This window comes from Paralichthys olivaceus, chromosome 5 (assembly GCF_024713975.1).
Source record: "Paralichthys olivaceus isolate ysfri-2021 chromosome 5, ASM2471397v2, whole genome shotgun sequence".
NCBI lineage: Eukaryota > Metazoa > Chordata > Actinopteri > Pleuronectiformes > Paralichthyidae > Paralichthys > Paralichthys olivaceus.
In genome coordinates, this window is record NC_091097.1 from 11,937,324 (window position 1) to 11,952,938 (window position 15,615).

General features: G+C 44.2%; 1 protein-coding gene across 2 annotated transcripts; it reads right to left on the reverse strand.

The window, feature by feature from the left end:
• Nucleotides 1–1,495: 1,495 nt before the first annotated feature.
• cdc42ep4a (CDC42 effector protein (Rho GTPase binding) 4a) lies at nucleotides 1,496–14,197 on the reverse strand. Of its 2 annotated transcripts, none has more exons than XM_020094683.2 (2): nucleotides 13,913–14,197; nucleotides 1,496–4,668 (listed from the first exon to the last, which is right to left on the reverse strand). In XM_020094683.2, exon 2 carries the CDS (start codon nucleotides 4,516–4,518, stop codon nucleotides 3,475–3,477), a length of 1,044 nt encoding a protein of 347 aa, XP_019950242.2. In that variant the 5' UTR covers nucleotides 4,519–4,668; nucleotides 13,913–14,197; the 3' UTR covers nucleotides 1,496–3,474. The 2 variants fall into 2 exon arrangements, with proteins under 2 accessions (XP_019950242.2, XP_069380809.1); XM_069524708.1 differs by lacking the exon at nucleotides 13,913–14,197 and adding an exon at nucleotides 5,583–5,838.
• Nucleotides 14,198–15,615: the final 1,418 nt, after the last annotated feature.

Sequence of the window (15,615 nt, forward strand, 5' to 3'; positions counted from 1 at the left end):
TGAGCAGATCTCACCCATCTCCAGTGTCCAGTTTAAATGTGCGCGACAACTTGAGCGGCTGGGTTAACATCCTGCCTCCCGCTACAAATCACCAGATAGAATCTCATTCGACAGTCTCAGTGATGACTTTTGAGATTATTTTTTTTTAAAGGGGGAGGGGGGTCATTCTTTCTCTGTAGACACTGTGACACGTGGGAGTCACACGGAGACATGGTTGTGATAAAACAAACTCATCAATCAAGATGGTGTTCCCGAGCATGAGATGATGCAGAGGTATTAAAAAGATAGATTTCAAATCTCAAAGTCAAAACGGCCATTATGCTTAATACACGCCCATCACCAGATGTGAGCTTCGCACAACCACTAGATGGCAGTAGACAACAAGGTTTAGACAAAGTGAGTCGGCTTCCATGCAGCACATGAGGATGATTTATAATTCAGTTTAAAAACAGGACTTTAAAACAAATGCAGGAGTGGTGACTCATGGAGATTTGGTCTTTCCCCCTCAAACAAACAAAAAAACTAAAACAAATCAACAATCTCTAAGAAGAGTAATGACTTCACACAGACAGTGAAAAGAGGGATCAATAGCACTGCTGGTTCGTATTGACCACAACAATCAATATAAATGGCCTGTTTCTACCTCAAGTCTCAAGAATAATGACTTGTTCAGACCCTCTGGTAGATTAAACACTGGTGTAATGTGACTGTGAAAAACTGAAAGTGGAAGATGATTAATTCCCTTCAATTCAAATCTGTTTCATTAGTTTGTCCGGCGCCAAATCACAACATGCATTATCTCAGGAGCACTTTGCACAGAGAGGTCGAGGATCCAAACATTCCCCCTTTTTTTTAGCATGCAGCTCTAATGTGTAGGGATGCAGGGAGAGACCTTGGTCTGTCTGTTACTAGCGTAAACTAAACAGAGTGCACTGAACTTTGACCGAGCCCCCGGGGCATCACTGGTGCATGTGGAAAGCCAAAGTCTGTAGAAAATCAAACGTGACAGAACAGAGTCGATGATGAGGAGTGGAGGAGCTCGTTGCTACGTGGCTGCCACACTGACCCGTCCCTCCGTCCAATCAGGACATGAACCTGTCACAGTGAAGCTCTTCACCTTTCCTCCACCATCCATCTTTCACCCGCCCCACATGAGTACTGATGAGAATGAAGCTGCTCTGTGGGGGTATCAGAGAACAGAGCTCGTCTCTCTCACACAAACTTAAACACACACACACACACACACGTTTACTCCTGAGTCATCACATCCCTCTCAGCTTGTATAGCTAATACTTAAGAGACGCGTCCAACTTAGGCCTCAATTGCTTCCTTCCTTCCTCTTCTGGGAGAGCCAGAAAATAGTAACAGGAAACAGAGAAGGCACTCAAGGAATTCCTTTGTTAATGCTGCAGATGGAGTTGCACATATACTGTTATATTATCCTCTGATGTGCTGAGAGAAAGAGGCAATAAAAATAAAATATGCAGCAGTAAAATATGTTCAGACTTTATTTTATTGAAAAATATAGGTTATTTTGGATAATACAGAAAAAAGGCTGTAAATATACTGTAGGAGAAAACAACAGTAAGGCAGAATATACATTATACAGAACAAAGCAACACAGACAACTTCCCATTCGCGCAAGATTTACTCTTGAAATTACCTGAATATATTATGTAGTGTGTGAGCGATTGGCAATATAAATATCCAGTTATGCAAGTTCATTTGTTTTCCTTTTCTGCATGATAGCACATCTTAAAACACTATTTATTTCCTCTCTTTTTTTTTTAAAACCTGCAAGCTGAACTCGAGCTGAACTCCACACTGATTATCCAAACATAGAGGGAGGCGACAGACGGCTGTGATGGGCTCTCCCAGAAAGCGAGCTTCACCACTGAATCTTTTTTTTTTTTTTTGGCGAGAAAATTAATCATTTGGCACATGTCAGCTTCAGTTAAGGCAGAGACATCAATCATCACCACTGACCCTCAATACTTCTGGCCACTGCATCTTTTTTTTTTTCATGACGCAAGAGATACAGTCAAGCTGCAATGACAATGCAACTTACATCAGAATAGCAAGTCTTCTAAAATGTCTTGTCTCCTGTCTTCTTTCTCATCCAATCTTCAAAAACACATATAGCAAATATTTCTCAGACATAGCAAAAAAAACATCATCAGGTATTAGACACGTACAAACGTAGTGTGTGGTGTAATAGTGCCTGTTGGTGCATTATTTCATTTTTTTCCCGATCAGTACAAACCCTAAACCCTGAAGTATTTTTGGAAACTGTTTTTACACATAAAGGCATAAAGGCACCCCCGGGGTTATAGAGGATTATAATCTTTAACGTAATTCAGTTGCAATGCTGCAGCTGTTCCGATGTATTAAAAACAAGGAAGGAAGTGGTTTTCAGTGTCAGTTCGACAGATCAATCAAAGGAAGCTAGTCATGTCGTGCCAATTCCAGGAAATCTACGAGAAGAAAGGTGAAATAAGAGTCTGCTCATTGACAGGAGAGGAGCCTGTCTTCAATGTGCGACAGATGACTCCACACCCCTCCAGCTTTGTGTAGTAACACCACCCTTTAAACAGTTAAATCACGCTGATGTATCTCCATAAGTTTTTACGGCCCTGTGTTCTTTAATTTACACCGAGTACAAGTCTGTGTGGCGCTCACACTGGATTAAAAACAGAAGAGAGTTTGGGGTTTGGGCTCTGTGGTCTTGCTTTGCAGCAGGAAATGGCAGCGTTTGTGCAGCGTCGCAAGTACCCTGATGTTACATAAGGGAGACAATTGACAGATCAGTGGTACTTCAGTATAATATTTTTCTCAAAATGAAAGAGGCTCAAGGCCGGACTTCACACTCCAGTGAAGAACACAGCACTCTTTTACTGTGACAAGACACCCACCAGTGGTCCTGTGTTGACAGAGACCTTCTGTTCGGCTTAGGCCTCATGATGTCCCACAGCCAGAGAGAGAAAACACAGCCACAAGGGAGAGCAGAGCGAATGAGAGACAGAGAGAGAGAGAGAGAAAAAGCACACGCAAGTCAAATAAGAAAAGAGAGAGCGTGTAAACAGAGGTTTAGTTATGGAAAGTGTTTTTCTTACAAAAAAGTTCCTTTCTAACCCGTTCCTCCCTGCGCACATCTGGAATGTTCTCTATTCAAAAAAGCGGCTGCTCTTCCATGTCACTTCTCTGAGTGTTCAACAGGGAGAGATGGATTGACACACAGTGGAGGGTAGAGCTCTCTGACAGATGGAGTTTGGCCCATCCTGCAGGAGCAGCCACACTGACTTCACAGATGCTCAAAGTAAGCTTTCTCAGTAACAAATTCTCATTCACAGTCCCATTCCTACAGTGGATGGCTACAGTGTCTTCCAAGTGTTACTCCACGCTGTCAAAGGACTTGGTAGTTTCACCTAAACCCCTCCCAGAGCTCTGTCCTACTTTTTCATCAGCTTTGAAATCTCATACGCGGATCTCGTCATCTTCATCCTCCAGGAAGGAGGAGAAGTTGCTCTCCTCCTCTGGCGGGGCACTGAAGGTGGCGCTGTCTGTATCTCCTGCATAGGTCTGACTGTTTGGTTTCTCATCCAGGGCAGCAGAACCAGAGCTGGACACGGAGCAGCTGTCTAGATGCTGCAAGTGTTTGGGCCGCGTCTCGGGGGTGTACTGCGGGGTGTAGGGCCCTCCGTCCTCAGGCTGCCTGTCAATAGAGCTGGGTTGTTGCACGGAGTGCTGCAGCTCTGCCTCTTCCTCCATCTGCTCCTCTGTATCCTCGTCTTGCCCCTTCACCACACTGTCCTCATCCTCGCCATGTGTGCTGAGGGGTGGTGACGCACGGCCCTCGCTGCTCTTGCCCTCCTCGTAGCCAAGGTCGTCATCCTCTTTTTCCATCACCCCCAGGATGTCGCCGAGCATGGAGGGTCCCAGGTCGACGTGGAAAGACATCACCGACACGGCGTGCTTCATGCCTCCTCCACAGTGATGGGAGCTCTCTGGAAGCTCAGTCAGTTCTCCGAAGTCTCTCTCCTCCAGTTCCAGGAAGTGAGCGGCAGCAGCTGCACCTCTGCCGTCCACCTCGTCGTGCTGCTGCTTCAACGGACTTGAGGACAGACTCTTTGCTACCATGATATCGCCTCGGCCTTCATCGTTGAGAAAGGGCAGAGACATGGCATTCTTCACGTAGGTCGGTGACCCACCAGGGAGTGCCAGGGCGTTGTCGCTCTGATGATCAACTCTGGTCACAGACTGGGAGCGTTTGCTGCTCCTGAAGGTACGAGACAGGAGGCCGGGTCGGGGGGAGCGGGGGAAGGACGTTGTCTCAGGGGGAGGTTCTCCCGAGCGGGTGCTGAGGAAGGAGGTATCCCCGAAGGCATCACCACTGCGACCCACATGCATAGTGTGGCGGAAGTCACCCAGCGGAGCACTGATCATCTCCCTGGTCAGGTCCATGCGTGAGCGGCGCTTGGTCTGGGAGGAGCCAGACACTAGCTGTTTTAAGATGGGCATGGCGGCTGATGAAGTGTTTCTTTTTCTTTTGCACGAAGAGGTATGAAAAGATGCAGTCAGCTGAAGAGAGCTTCCAGACGTTGAATGTGATGATTCTTAGAGACCTCGGAGTGAATATTGATGCTCCTTAAATCCAGTCAGCCTGGGAACCTGAAAAATGAAAGGAAATACAATAAATTATACAGAACCAATTCAACATTATGCACATTTAAAAAGAAATCAATCCTTTAAACTAAAACAGATATTGTATCGACATTGAAAAACACAACAAAGTAGTGAGTACTTAAAATACTTTTCACTAAAAGTAGGGCAAAAATAAAGCAAATAGAGTTTCATATTATGTTCAACATTCAGCATTCAACTGTTTTAATCCCATCAAGTAAATAAAAACATTTCTAAGAATTTCAAATCTTCCACTAATTACAAGAACCGAAGCCATCAATTATGCATCTCCATAATGATAAGCAACACTCTTCAAACATCTGTGTGATGACCTCTGGGGAAAGAAAAAAAAAAGATGGAACACCACAGGATTCTGTTTTAAAGCGGCATTATAATTGGGAGAAAAACACCAACCACAGACCAACATGAATCGGGCTGCCAGAGATGTCAACCTCGACTGCACAGCACGCAGCGTCTAACCGAAAAACTTATCATCGAGTTGCTGAAACGCATGTGGAATTTAAACTGGAGACACGAGAACTGACAGAAAATATCCCCCAGCCATCGTTTTCACTCAGACATCAGAGTTTAAGCACCTAAAGGTTTGTGAGCGACAGCTGATGGAAAACACTTCCGCAGCACAGGCCCCAGACAGAGGAAACTGCCAAGCTCGCCGCCGCTGCCGCTTCCTTCAGGTGCTCCACTGGAGGACAGGGGCAGGGTATCTCATTAGCGATCAATCCCAAGATATAAAATACGCATGAAAAGAACACTGCCCTGGTGGTCTGCAGAATGAAGTGCAAGCAGTTTCTGCAGACAGACATCAAAAACACATGCACCTCTGACTTGTGGCTGGAAAATCTCTATGGTTTTACATAAGCGGGCCTGAAGAAAGTGCTTACCTTGGCGTTTTAAACCAGTGCCTCTCTGGCTTGCAGACAGTGCCTCTTTCTCTGTTTACTCATCTTAACATAAAAAATCATCATAAAAAACAGTCAGTGACTTAACCTTGACTTGTGGATTTCTTACAGGCAAGCCTTCAAAACATATTATAAGTCAGAGATGTTTTGGGTAGAAGTGCCGTTGGGGGATTTCTGCAGTTTAATGTGGCAGGCGCTTTTTAGTTCACCGAACTTGTTCTTCTGCTTCCACCCCCCCCACACATTTCTTTGCCAGCTGAGCGAGCCGCTATACTCCTCTTCCTGTTCAGGCCTTCACCTGCTTTGGTCTCCATAGAAACACCCTCCTGCAAGCAAGCAACAGCGTTTCCTGTCAGGGGCCGCAGAAGGCTCCAGGCTTCATACCAGCGTGCAACACATGGCCTCCTTCTGTGTCAATCTGCAGCTCAGACAATACCCGCTTTTAATCTGATGTTTTCACTAACCATCCATCCATACTGTGGGTATTTTTTTTTTTGCTCCAAATGGAAAGAAGTAAAAATATACATGTGTTCCGATGCTGTGCCAGGGACATAAAGCGATCTGTATCAAGAGAAACATATAGGCTGCAGCTTTTTTTAACCGAGGCTGAGATGCGATGTGAAAAACTTTCCATGAACTCCAAATGTTTTTGTGCCAACACACACAAACAAGGTCCCTTTTTTCACAGACACATGTTTATTATTGAAGCTGCATGCTCTGATTTGTTTTTGGGGGAAATAATGAGAAGGAAATAATTCACACCCAGGCAAAAAAAAAGAAAAGAAAAATGATGAGTAGTTGCTTCTGGGTGGCAAAAACAGACAGGGCAAAACAACTGGCAGATGAAACAAGGAGAGATGGTAAAATCCTGTCTCCATCTCCTTCATCCCAGCGCCCCAGGCCAGGATCAAGCTGAAAAGCTCAATGGCATGACCATCTCAGGGATGCAGAAATTTGTTTCAGACTATACCAGGCAGACTGTTCATCAGCCGAATCTAAACCAGACCCCGGAAACTCTGCAGCAGCACTGTTCTGCAGTTACATCAAAACCTGATTGAGTATAGCCTTGCTGTATTTAGAGCGTTGTGTGTCTTTGCATTAAAGTGTGTGTGTGTGTGTGCATGCATGTGTGTGTGTGTATTTATGGGGGAAAGGGCCTTAGAAGGCAGCAGTTAGCGTGGGAACTACAGGGTCACGACGGGTGGGGGGGGGCTTTATAAACAGACTTTCTCACTCTCACTCAGGGTCTGGCTGCTGCAGAGATCACTGGAGACACAGAACGTGGGACAGAATCAGACGCATCTGCATCATTTCAAATTGACAGCGAAACCAGAAAAGCTTCGCAAAAACTAACACATACTGGACTTTTCTGACCCGCAGAGCAGCAGCCCCATAAATGATTTGCATTTTTAAGATGACTGACGAGCTTTCCTTTTGGATGTGGCGCACACACACACGGTGATAAACATGAGCACATTCATTTCCAAAATATGTGAGAAAATTATATTCCAGCCAATTCCCTCCAAGTGTATATATTCTATGGGAAAATGAAATGTAGGCTCTGTTTATAGATCACAAAACTCAATTATCAATTTAAATACCTAGGGCTGGGTCCGTGGAGGGTTCTAAATCTGTTTAAACATCATATGGTTATAGCCACGACTCTGTGGGAAGAAAACACACACCCGGGTCTTCAGAGGGAAAAGCACATAAAATAACATAGAAAGGCAGCAAACAGAAACGGTTTATTTTACTCCGACTGAAGAGAACGGGTGAAGAAAAAAAAAAAAAAAGGAGACAGCCGTTATACATCAGACAATAAACTGACAACGTTCACCTGGGAGAAGTCTGAGTCTCAGAGGAAATGCTGCAGTCATTTCTTAACGACAAGCACAGATGCTACATCACAGGAAGTGAGAGCACAGCGGCTGTGAGCTCCAGCTGCGAGTCAGAAATCACTCATATAATTAACATGCATCTATTAAGGTTTTACAGAACACACACACACGCACACGCACACACACACACGCATATTAATGACAAAGATTTCCTGTTCAACACAACAGAGAGGTATTGACCCCCCACGGATAATTTGTGTTTAGGACGAATATAACTTCTCACTTCTTGTCAATACTCTCACAATAGGCCAGACAACAATAATACACAAGAGATCACTCAAACACACACGTACAGGACAAATGGTCCATTTCCCTAATTGAGTATTGATGCACCTCTGTCTCTGTGCTTAATTCATCCAGTGTGTATTCCACTGTCTGGGAGAGAGTGGCTGCTGTGGGGGTTTTCTGTCTGCCTCATTTGAAGCCAGTGACCTGGACGGACAAGCCAATGACCTGAGGGTGAAATGACATTAGTGGATGGGAGGCCCCTTTTGATGGAGGCACCCAAATGTGTGTGAAAAACAAGGGCTAAAATTGCTGTTTTCATCCATCTTGCTGACATCACAACCTAAAAATTAGTCTAGACGACTTCATACCATTTGCAAGTAAAAACTGAGGTTTATCTAAGTTCAATAAGGTATACTGTTAAGTAACAGGCCAACACACACACTCACATGCACACATACACGTGTTTCAGTAATTAAGCGGACAAATGGCGTCTAATAGATAGCTATCTGCCACGCAACTCAGTTAGCAGGCCTGAATATCTCATTTAGGAGGGAGCAGCCCTAGGACGAACAGTGGAAATCACATTATCTCTCAATCACACAGACGGGGAACCAAATGCATCAAGCGGATGTTGCCCTCTGAGATAAATGCAGCAATGGGAAAACACACCGGTCTAATGAGAATTTACAAATAAAGCCCCCAGAGGCTTTACATAAAAAGCCAGATCTAGCTGTTGTTTAAATGGCCCATTTGGGGCCCTCTAAATGGGCACTGCCATTTGCTTGTAGTTTTATGGATTCAGGATCAAGTTGTTGACCTGCAGTGTTTCTTGGAGTTCTCTCTTATCACACCACCCATTTACCCAGGCAGTTCTCCGCCGTGCAGTTCCAGGATTTAAGTGTAAATCCGCTGCAATCTAAAGAGCGAGACAAATCCAAAGTCTATTACTTTATGAAAACGATGAGGAAACATCGCCCAAGGCCAGAGATTTAGCCGGCATTTGTTGACCGGCTCCCGTTCACACCATCCCTGACCTGAGCATGTTCGGTTTCCATGTGAACAACTTTATTTTACTGCACTTTGTTGAATGGCAGAATTATTAGTTGTCAATATTTTATGATTTTCTTTGTTTTATATTAACAATAATCTGATTTCTTTGTCCTGACTCTTATACCTGAATTTGGTTATTTATCATGAAAGCAAATAATATACCAAACCTTGAATATGAACTGTAGGCAAAGTAGGCAACACAGCAGGTGAAATCCTGTAGATGCAGCATTGGAGGACAAATTACTGAGGCACCTGCTTTAATGTTTTGAAAAGAGAGTACTTTTCTATATGGGTCAAACACAGTAAAAAGATAATTGGTACAACTGGATCTTTGTGGAATATTAATACCCAATTTGTGCTACAATATTTTGTCTATGGGATTAAAATTACATTAGAATTCAGTAAAACATGAATAGTTTCATTAGTCATTTCAGCCCATTATGGACACAAACAAGAATAATGTGCTTGAGTAGAGTAAAAAGATTTTTTCAAAAGCCTCACACAGGCGAACTCGCATATCAGTGTGTTGGCCGTCGCCACTCATACCTGGCACTCTGGTGTGAGGCGGTCTGTTATGCTAATGTCACACTTTACCCAGCAGGACATTCTGCTTAGTACAGATCAAAGCACAGCACAGAGTTTTAGAGCTTTCCTGCGAATAAGAGTCCCTGTAGGGTTTTTTTTTTTAGTTGGCATTCACATCACTGACTTATCCTGAGATCCGTGAGGGGAATATTTGAGGTAAGCTGTTGGACTGGAGGAACAAACTTACAAAACTCAGCAGTGTTTAAAAATAGCATCCAGTAACTGGTAAATTAGTATACAAGTACATAAGTCTGTTAATGTTGTATAATCAGCGTGACTTGACCAGCGCTAACTTCAACTCATCATATCGTCGATGATGTGCTGAATATAGACGACAGAATGAGAAGCTGGAAAGGTGGGCGACACAGAGCAGAGCCATCAGCCAATGACAGAGGTCCCTGGCAGAGAACAGGCCCGCAGCAAGTCATGTCGACGTGTAGCAGCTGACCTCTGATACCCGAGAGGAGATGACTTGTCTCTTTTACATTTGCAGCCAACACAGCCTCCAGACATGACACTCCATCTCTTTCTCTGTGTTTTCTGCTCTCACAAAGGCGACAGCTTTGATTACAGACACAAACAGCGAATGACGGACAAGAACGCTACACTGAGAGCGTTCTGTGCGCTAAGTAAAACATTCACGGTTCAACAATGCCTTATTATACACAAACAACGCTGTCCGCCCCTGCTCTGCTATCGCCTCTGATGAGAATAAATTTGACGAACATGCCTCTGAAATTACAGCCAGCGTCGCTCAGCATCAACGTCATCTGTGTATTGGGCATGGCATCTAAATAAACATGGAAGTTGTGGGGGTAGGGCAGAAATTGGCCCCAGTGTGGCCATCGAGTTTCCTCAACATAATCAGACAGAAAGAGCAGAGAGGAGAAGTTGACAGTGGTGATGTTGTCTAGAGAACATGCCAGAAATCAAAACTGGTTATACGTAAGAGGGTCGCTGAAGGGGCTGGAGCCGATCCCAGCTGGCATTGGTTGAGAGGAGGGGTCCACCCCTGGACAGGATGCCAGCCCATCACAGGACCAACATACAGAGACAGGCCAACATTCACACATATTTAGAGTCTCCGATCAACCTAACCCCAGTCAGCATGTCTTTGGACTGTGAGGGGGTCAGAGTATAGGGAGAAAACCATTGAAGACACAGGGAGAACATGCAGACTCCATCAAACCGGGATTCAAACCAACCCTCTTTCAGTGAGGCGACAGTGCTAACCACTGCACTGCCCCAGGCATGCCAGAAATGAATGATTTCTGTAATCAGACATTGCTAAAACCTGATAGCGCTCTCATTATCCAGTCGGACACGAAAGGTCAACAACAAGCTTCATGTCATTAATAATCTTCCCCGTCCCCACAAAAACGTTGGAGGTTTCTTAAGTGGTGCATGTACACAGAGCGGCATGAACATGACTGATGATTATTGAGGTAAGTGACCGACACCAATAACCTCAACTTAAAAACTTGCCAACTCTTTTCCAGAAGTTCATATTTCATTCACGAGTGTTTGACAGAGAAATATGTTGTCGTGTCCGGGGGTCCGCAGGAAGGGCAGGGGAGAAAATGAGGCAGTAAACCCTCCCATCTCTCCGGAAATCTCTCAGCCTGCCCTTCCTGGCCACACATGTAAACAAGGCCTCTGTCCCCCATCAGGCTGTGTTACTGATGGGCTGAGCTAACAAACACAGCTCATATCGCCATCATGACTCAGTTTTAATAACCTCACAGGGTCAGGGACCGAGCTGGGACTGTTCGACAACAGCTCTTAATGCAGTGGACCTCAGGCTAAGTTACTTTCATTACTTTAGAGGCTGAATCTCCTCCAGAGCAGGTATCTGATGAGTCACAGCTGATGACGGCTCTGGCCTCAGGCCCAGGTGTCTGTGTTGTCACCCAGGTGACTCTTCAGAGCTGCAGAAAAAAGGAGCGAGCTTAGATTTTCTAAAAAGCACTCAAGTGAAAACTTGTGCTCTTGATGGAAGGAATGCAGGGAAATTATGGGACCTAGAGAATCTTGCTTTAAAGTGCAAGAGTGCCATAATTATAGGGTCAAGGGAACATAAAAAAGCAACAAGATTCACAGGTTGGAGGGAAGCCAAACAAGCAGCTATCGAACAGCGAAGGGAAGATTTGATTTTTTAGAAAAACCAAAGACCACTTGACGTCTGTATGGGCAATTTAGCCCACAGAGAGGCAATCTGCAGTGTCACTAAAGTGAATAATCATTTTACTGAGTGTCAATTCTCCTTCAGAATTTAATATCCAATTATTTGATTAATGGAAATAAAACTGCAGGGAAGATGAATATTAAAGATTGACTTCTCTCAAAAAATCTCTGAATATTTGTGCAGTTTAGAAATACCCCCCCCCCACCCCCCACCACTGCTGTCAATTGCCACAGTGACATCGGCCTCATACAATATTTACAACTAGTGACAAGGAAACAGGATGGAGAAAAAAAATGAATAAACATTTCCTGCGACCCATAGTACCAACCCCAGCACACTGGGTCACAATGCAGCAGCATGCTGGATAAGGACAGAAAACAATGCCTCCAAACAAAAGACACAGGAACAAACACAGCATTCACACACTGACACATGAGACGCCCTTAGAATTTGATGTTGGGACAACAAGGTCATAAAAAAGGTAGGTGGCAGTGTACCAATAAACTGTTTAAACTTTATGCAGCAAGACAAACTACATCTACACAGGAAGTAAATTATCCACCAAGCTGGGTTTATCATTTGTAGGCCTGTGGTAGGAACTCAGGGGAGATGACAACAACTCTACATGTTACTTAAACTACACATCATTCATAAAACCCGTCTTGTAGTCTGTAATATCCAGCAGTTCACTGTCACCATGCTCAAACAGTTTATATTGGTATTTCCTGGAATGTGAAGGGGCTGGACAGGACACACACATTGCCTCAAAATGAGCGCACAAACTCCAGACATGTTCAAACTTGGGTGCAGGACTCTACACTCGCCGGCCACAAATAACACAGTTTAAAGAATTGCACTTCAGCACCACCACAGAGGGATTTCTGAGATTCTGATTATCTCCTACATGCAAAAGTCAGGCACAAAAACTTGTTCACTTTGGTTTATATATTAAAAAAAAAAGAACAATCAGAAGCAGGTTGGGTTTCCTGGGCTTCCAGCCAGCTGAGGTTGTCTACACTGTGCTGTACCCAATAACAGAGTGCTTGGCACAGTGTCCAACACCGCACAAACGAAGACTAACTTTCACCTTCAGGCACTAAACATATGTCTCCTGCAGGCAATTAGATGCTTTGTAATTTAAGAAACAACAGGAAAGTAGAGGGAACAGAACCTGTGTGGGCTGGTTTAAAAAAATGTGTCGCCCGTTCAAAGAGGCATTTCACAGGCACTTCTGGGAAAAAGTAAACAGACTATAAGCCTATAACACATAAATCTTGGCAATGAGGCTCAGTTGTTCGCTAGCCGCCTTAAATCCATCACAGCGGCAGGAGCAGGGCGAGGTGACATCACACAAAAAACCTTTGTTTACTTTGGTTAAGACGGGTCAAATGTCATATTTACACCTATAGGGGAACAGAGAAATTCAATCATATTGCCTCACAAGCAGAGCTCTGTGATAACTTTATCTCCTGAAACAATTGCACGGGAGGACGGCAGTGATGGAGTGATGGCCGACAGACATGAGGCCCATCACCTTATTGTTCCAGTCAATGAGCTCATCAGATGCCACAGGGACACGAACGCTGCCAAGCAAACCTGAGAGGGCGGCCAAGGGGATTGTGTGGGTAATGAAGTGGACAAACAAGACAGGTGTGCAGTGCATGCTGGGGTTTTTCTTTTTGTTTAGTCATCTGATCATGTGAAATTCAGAGGCAGCGTCTGGTCCAATTTTTGCAGGTTACATTCACTTCCTGTTTTGACTCACTCTGAAGTAAGTTTACACACACGTTTAAACGTATTTTGCAAACATTTGCAATCCAAGCATTTCCACATTTACAACACAATCGCTCAATATGTCATCAAACACATGTGGCCTCATTTTGAATATTTTGATTCTGACCTCACATAAGAAAAGAAGAGTGATGTAACATAAAACACTTTATGTAAATGTTATCAACAGCATCACTCAATTAAGCCAAAAATGTGAATAATACCATATGGTTTCAAAGGGTGTGTGGACAAAACCACATGATTCTCTCGAAAGCAATATCCTCAACAAAGAAACACTCGAAAACAGGAGCCATCATTTCCATTTAACGGCACTGAATTCCCTCCTGTGTTTACAGCCCAGTGGTGCTTCGATCACATTACAATAAAGCTGTGATTAAGGGTGGGTCACTGGCAGGAGAACAATAAGTAGCTGACCACAAAAGCGTCAGCTGCCGGTGCGCACCGTGCGCTCCGTGCTGGATAAAGCAGGGGCTGGTTCCATTCATCAAGGATGCAACACGGAATATAAAAACACATTTGATCCTCTAGAGAAGTTCCAGTGGGAGCAGAGACGTAGGAAAAGAGCACACACTTACCGAGCATCCCATTCATAAACGCCGGGTGCTGCTTGCACTTTTAGGCCCCCAGCAGGTTGACGATGGGGGCGCGTTCATGAAAAGAGATGGAGGAAAAAAAAACACGCTCGGATGAAAACGTGCGCGTCCGAACAAAGCTGCCACACAAACGTGCCCCTGTTTTAAATTGTATAGATGTATTATTAAAGCTGCCACCGCATCCTCTCAGGCGGTGCTGCTGCTCCGGAGCGCAATAACTCAGCACAGCACAATGGGGAGGATGCCTCCTGCCTGGGTAGTGTGCGTGAACACGCCTCCTTTACGCGGCTCCTTAAAGACACAGGCTGCCAGCATGGGGCCTCTCACACTGGCTCAGCGTGGTGTCCCTCACTGGAGGAGGCGGGCTCAGTGTCACGTACACTGACGAGGAGAAGCCAGGGAAATAAGCCACTCTGCAAACCTTAATACCAAAACCATTACCAGTGTGGTAAGATGGCTCACTTTTATGTATTTAACCAAATAAAAAGGAATCCACCATCATATTCAACATTTAAAGGGAGAGTTCACCCCAAAATGTGCCGATGGAGGGGTGGGCGAAGTGTTTGAGTCCACAAAACACTTTTGAGAGTTTCAGGGGTAAACAGCATTGTGATCCACACATGAACGCAGCACTAGAGGAGAATATTAGATGATATTTAGGCTAAAAATATGGTGTAAATGACATTTCGAATTTATTGTCAGGGCTTACAGACACTTGGACGATACCACAGGAGCAGTATGGAGGCATTTTATGTTTTTTTATGTTTAGTTCAATTGGATTTTGCTGCAATGCTGGACAATTTGGATACAACAAGAGCATGTTATAATTGTACGAGAGAAGCTTATTACCTCCAAAAAGGAGGTTATGTTTTCATCCTTATTTTATTGTTATTTGTTAACAGGATTATGCAAAATCTACTGGAACGGATTGACATCAAACTTGGTAGAAGAATGTGATTTATCATGAATCTTGATTTGAAATATATATAGTTTATTTATGGGGTTAGTATCAATGAGTGCTTGCGATAATTTTCAGATCAAAATCTGGATCTAGAGGATTTTAATGGGGTTTAATTGGTAGGTCTAGAAACATATATTGTGGATGTAGGGCTTGTTTGAACATAAGGGGACTGTTGGGCCTTGGTGGACACATGTTTTCAATGGGATACAAGTGAAAGTTTAAAAATAGCCTCACATCCTAATCAAATAAACCCTCTGAAAAGCAAAGTGTCTGAAAGCTGCCATGGATTTCACACTGTCTGCAAACACTAAAGGATTTTATCTCGTGACCATTTGTTTGACCATGTGTATTCCAGGTCGATCAGCTGCCCTCAGCCAGCGACCGGTCATTAGTACCTTTTGGAATGGAAATGAGTGGGAAGCAGTTGAGGCACAGCCCGAGGCCGTGCATGCTCACCCTCAGCTCAAAAAAATAGGAATGTGTGAATTGCTGATAGTTATCAAAGGGCAAAGGTCACCCTCCTTCAGTACCTGGAGAGAATGACCATTCACGTTTGTCCTTCACAGACCAACTTCCGTTCATCTGCTCAATGCTATTCTTGAAAATCTCTGGTATTTCATAATATTTGGGTCAATATGAATCAAGTGTCCATCACACACACTCTTTTTTCTTCCTTTGGCAATGTTCCCAGTATGATCCGTCCCACCAGCTGATGGGAGAGCAG

Excerpts from the sequence above, each read along its gene's own strand:
- cdc42ep4a (XM_020094683.2), bottom strand. The coding sequence starts at position 4,518 with ATGCCCATCTTAAAACAGCTAGTGTCTGGCTCCTCCCAGACCAAGCGC.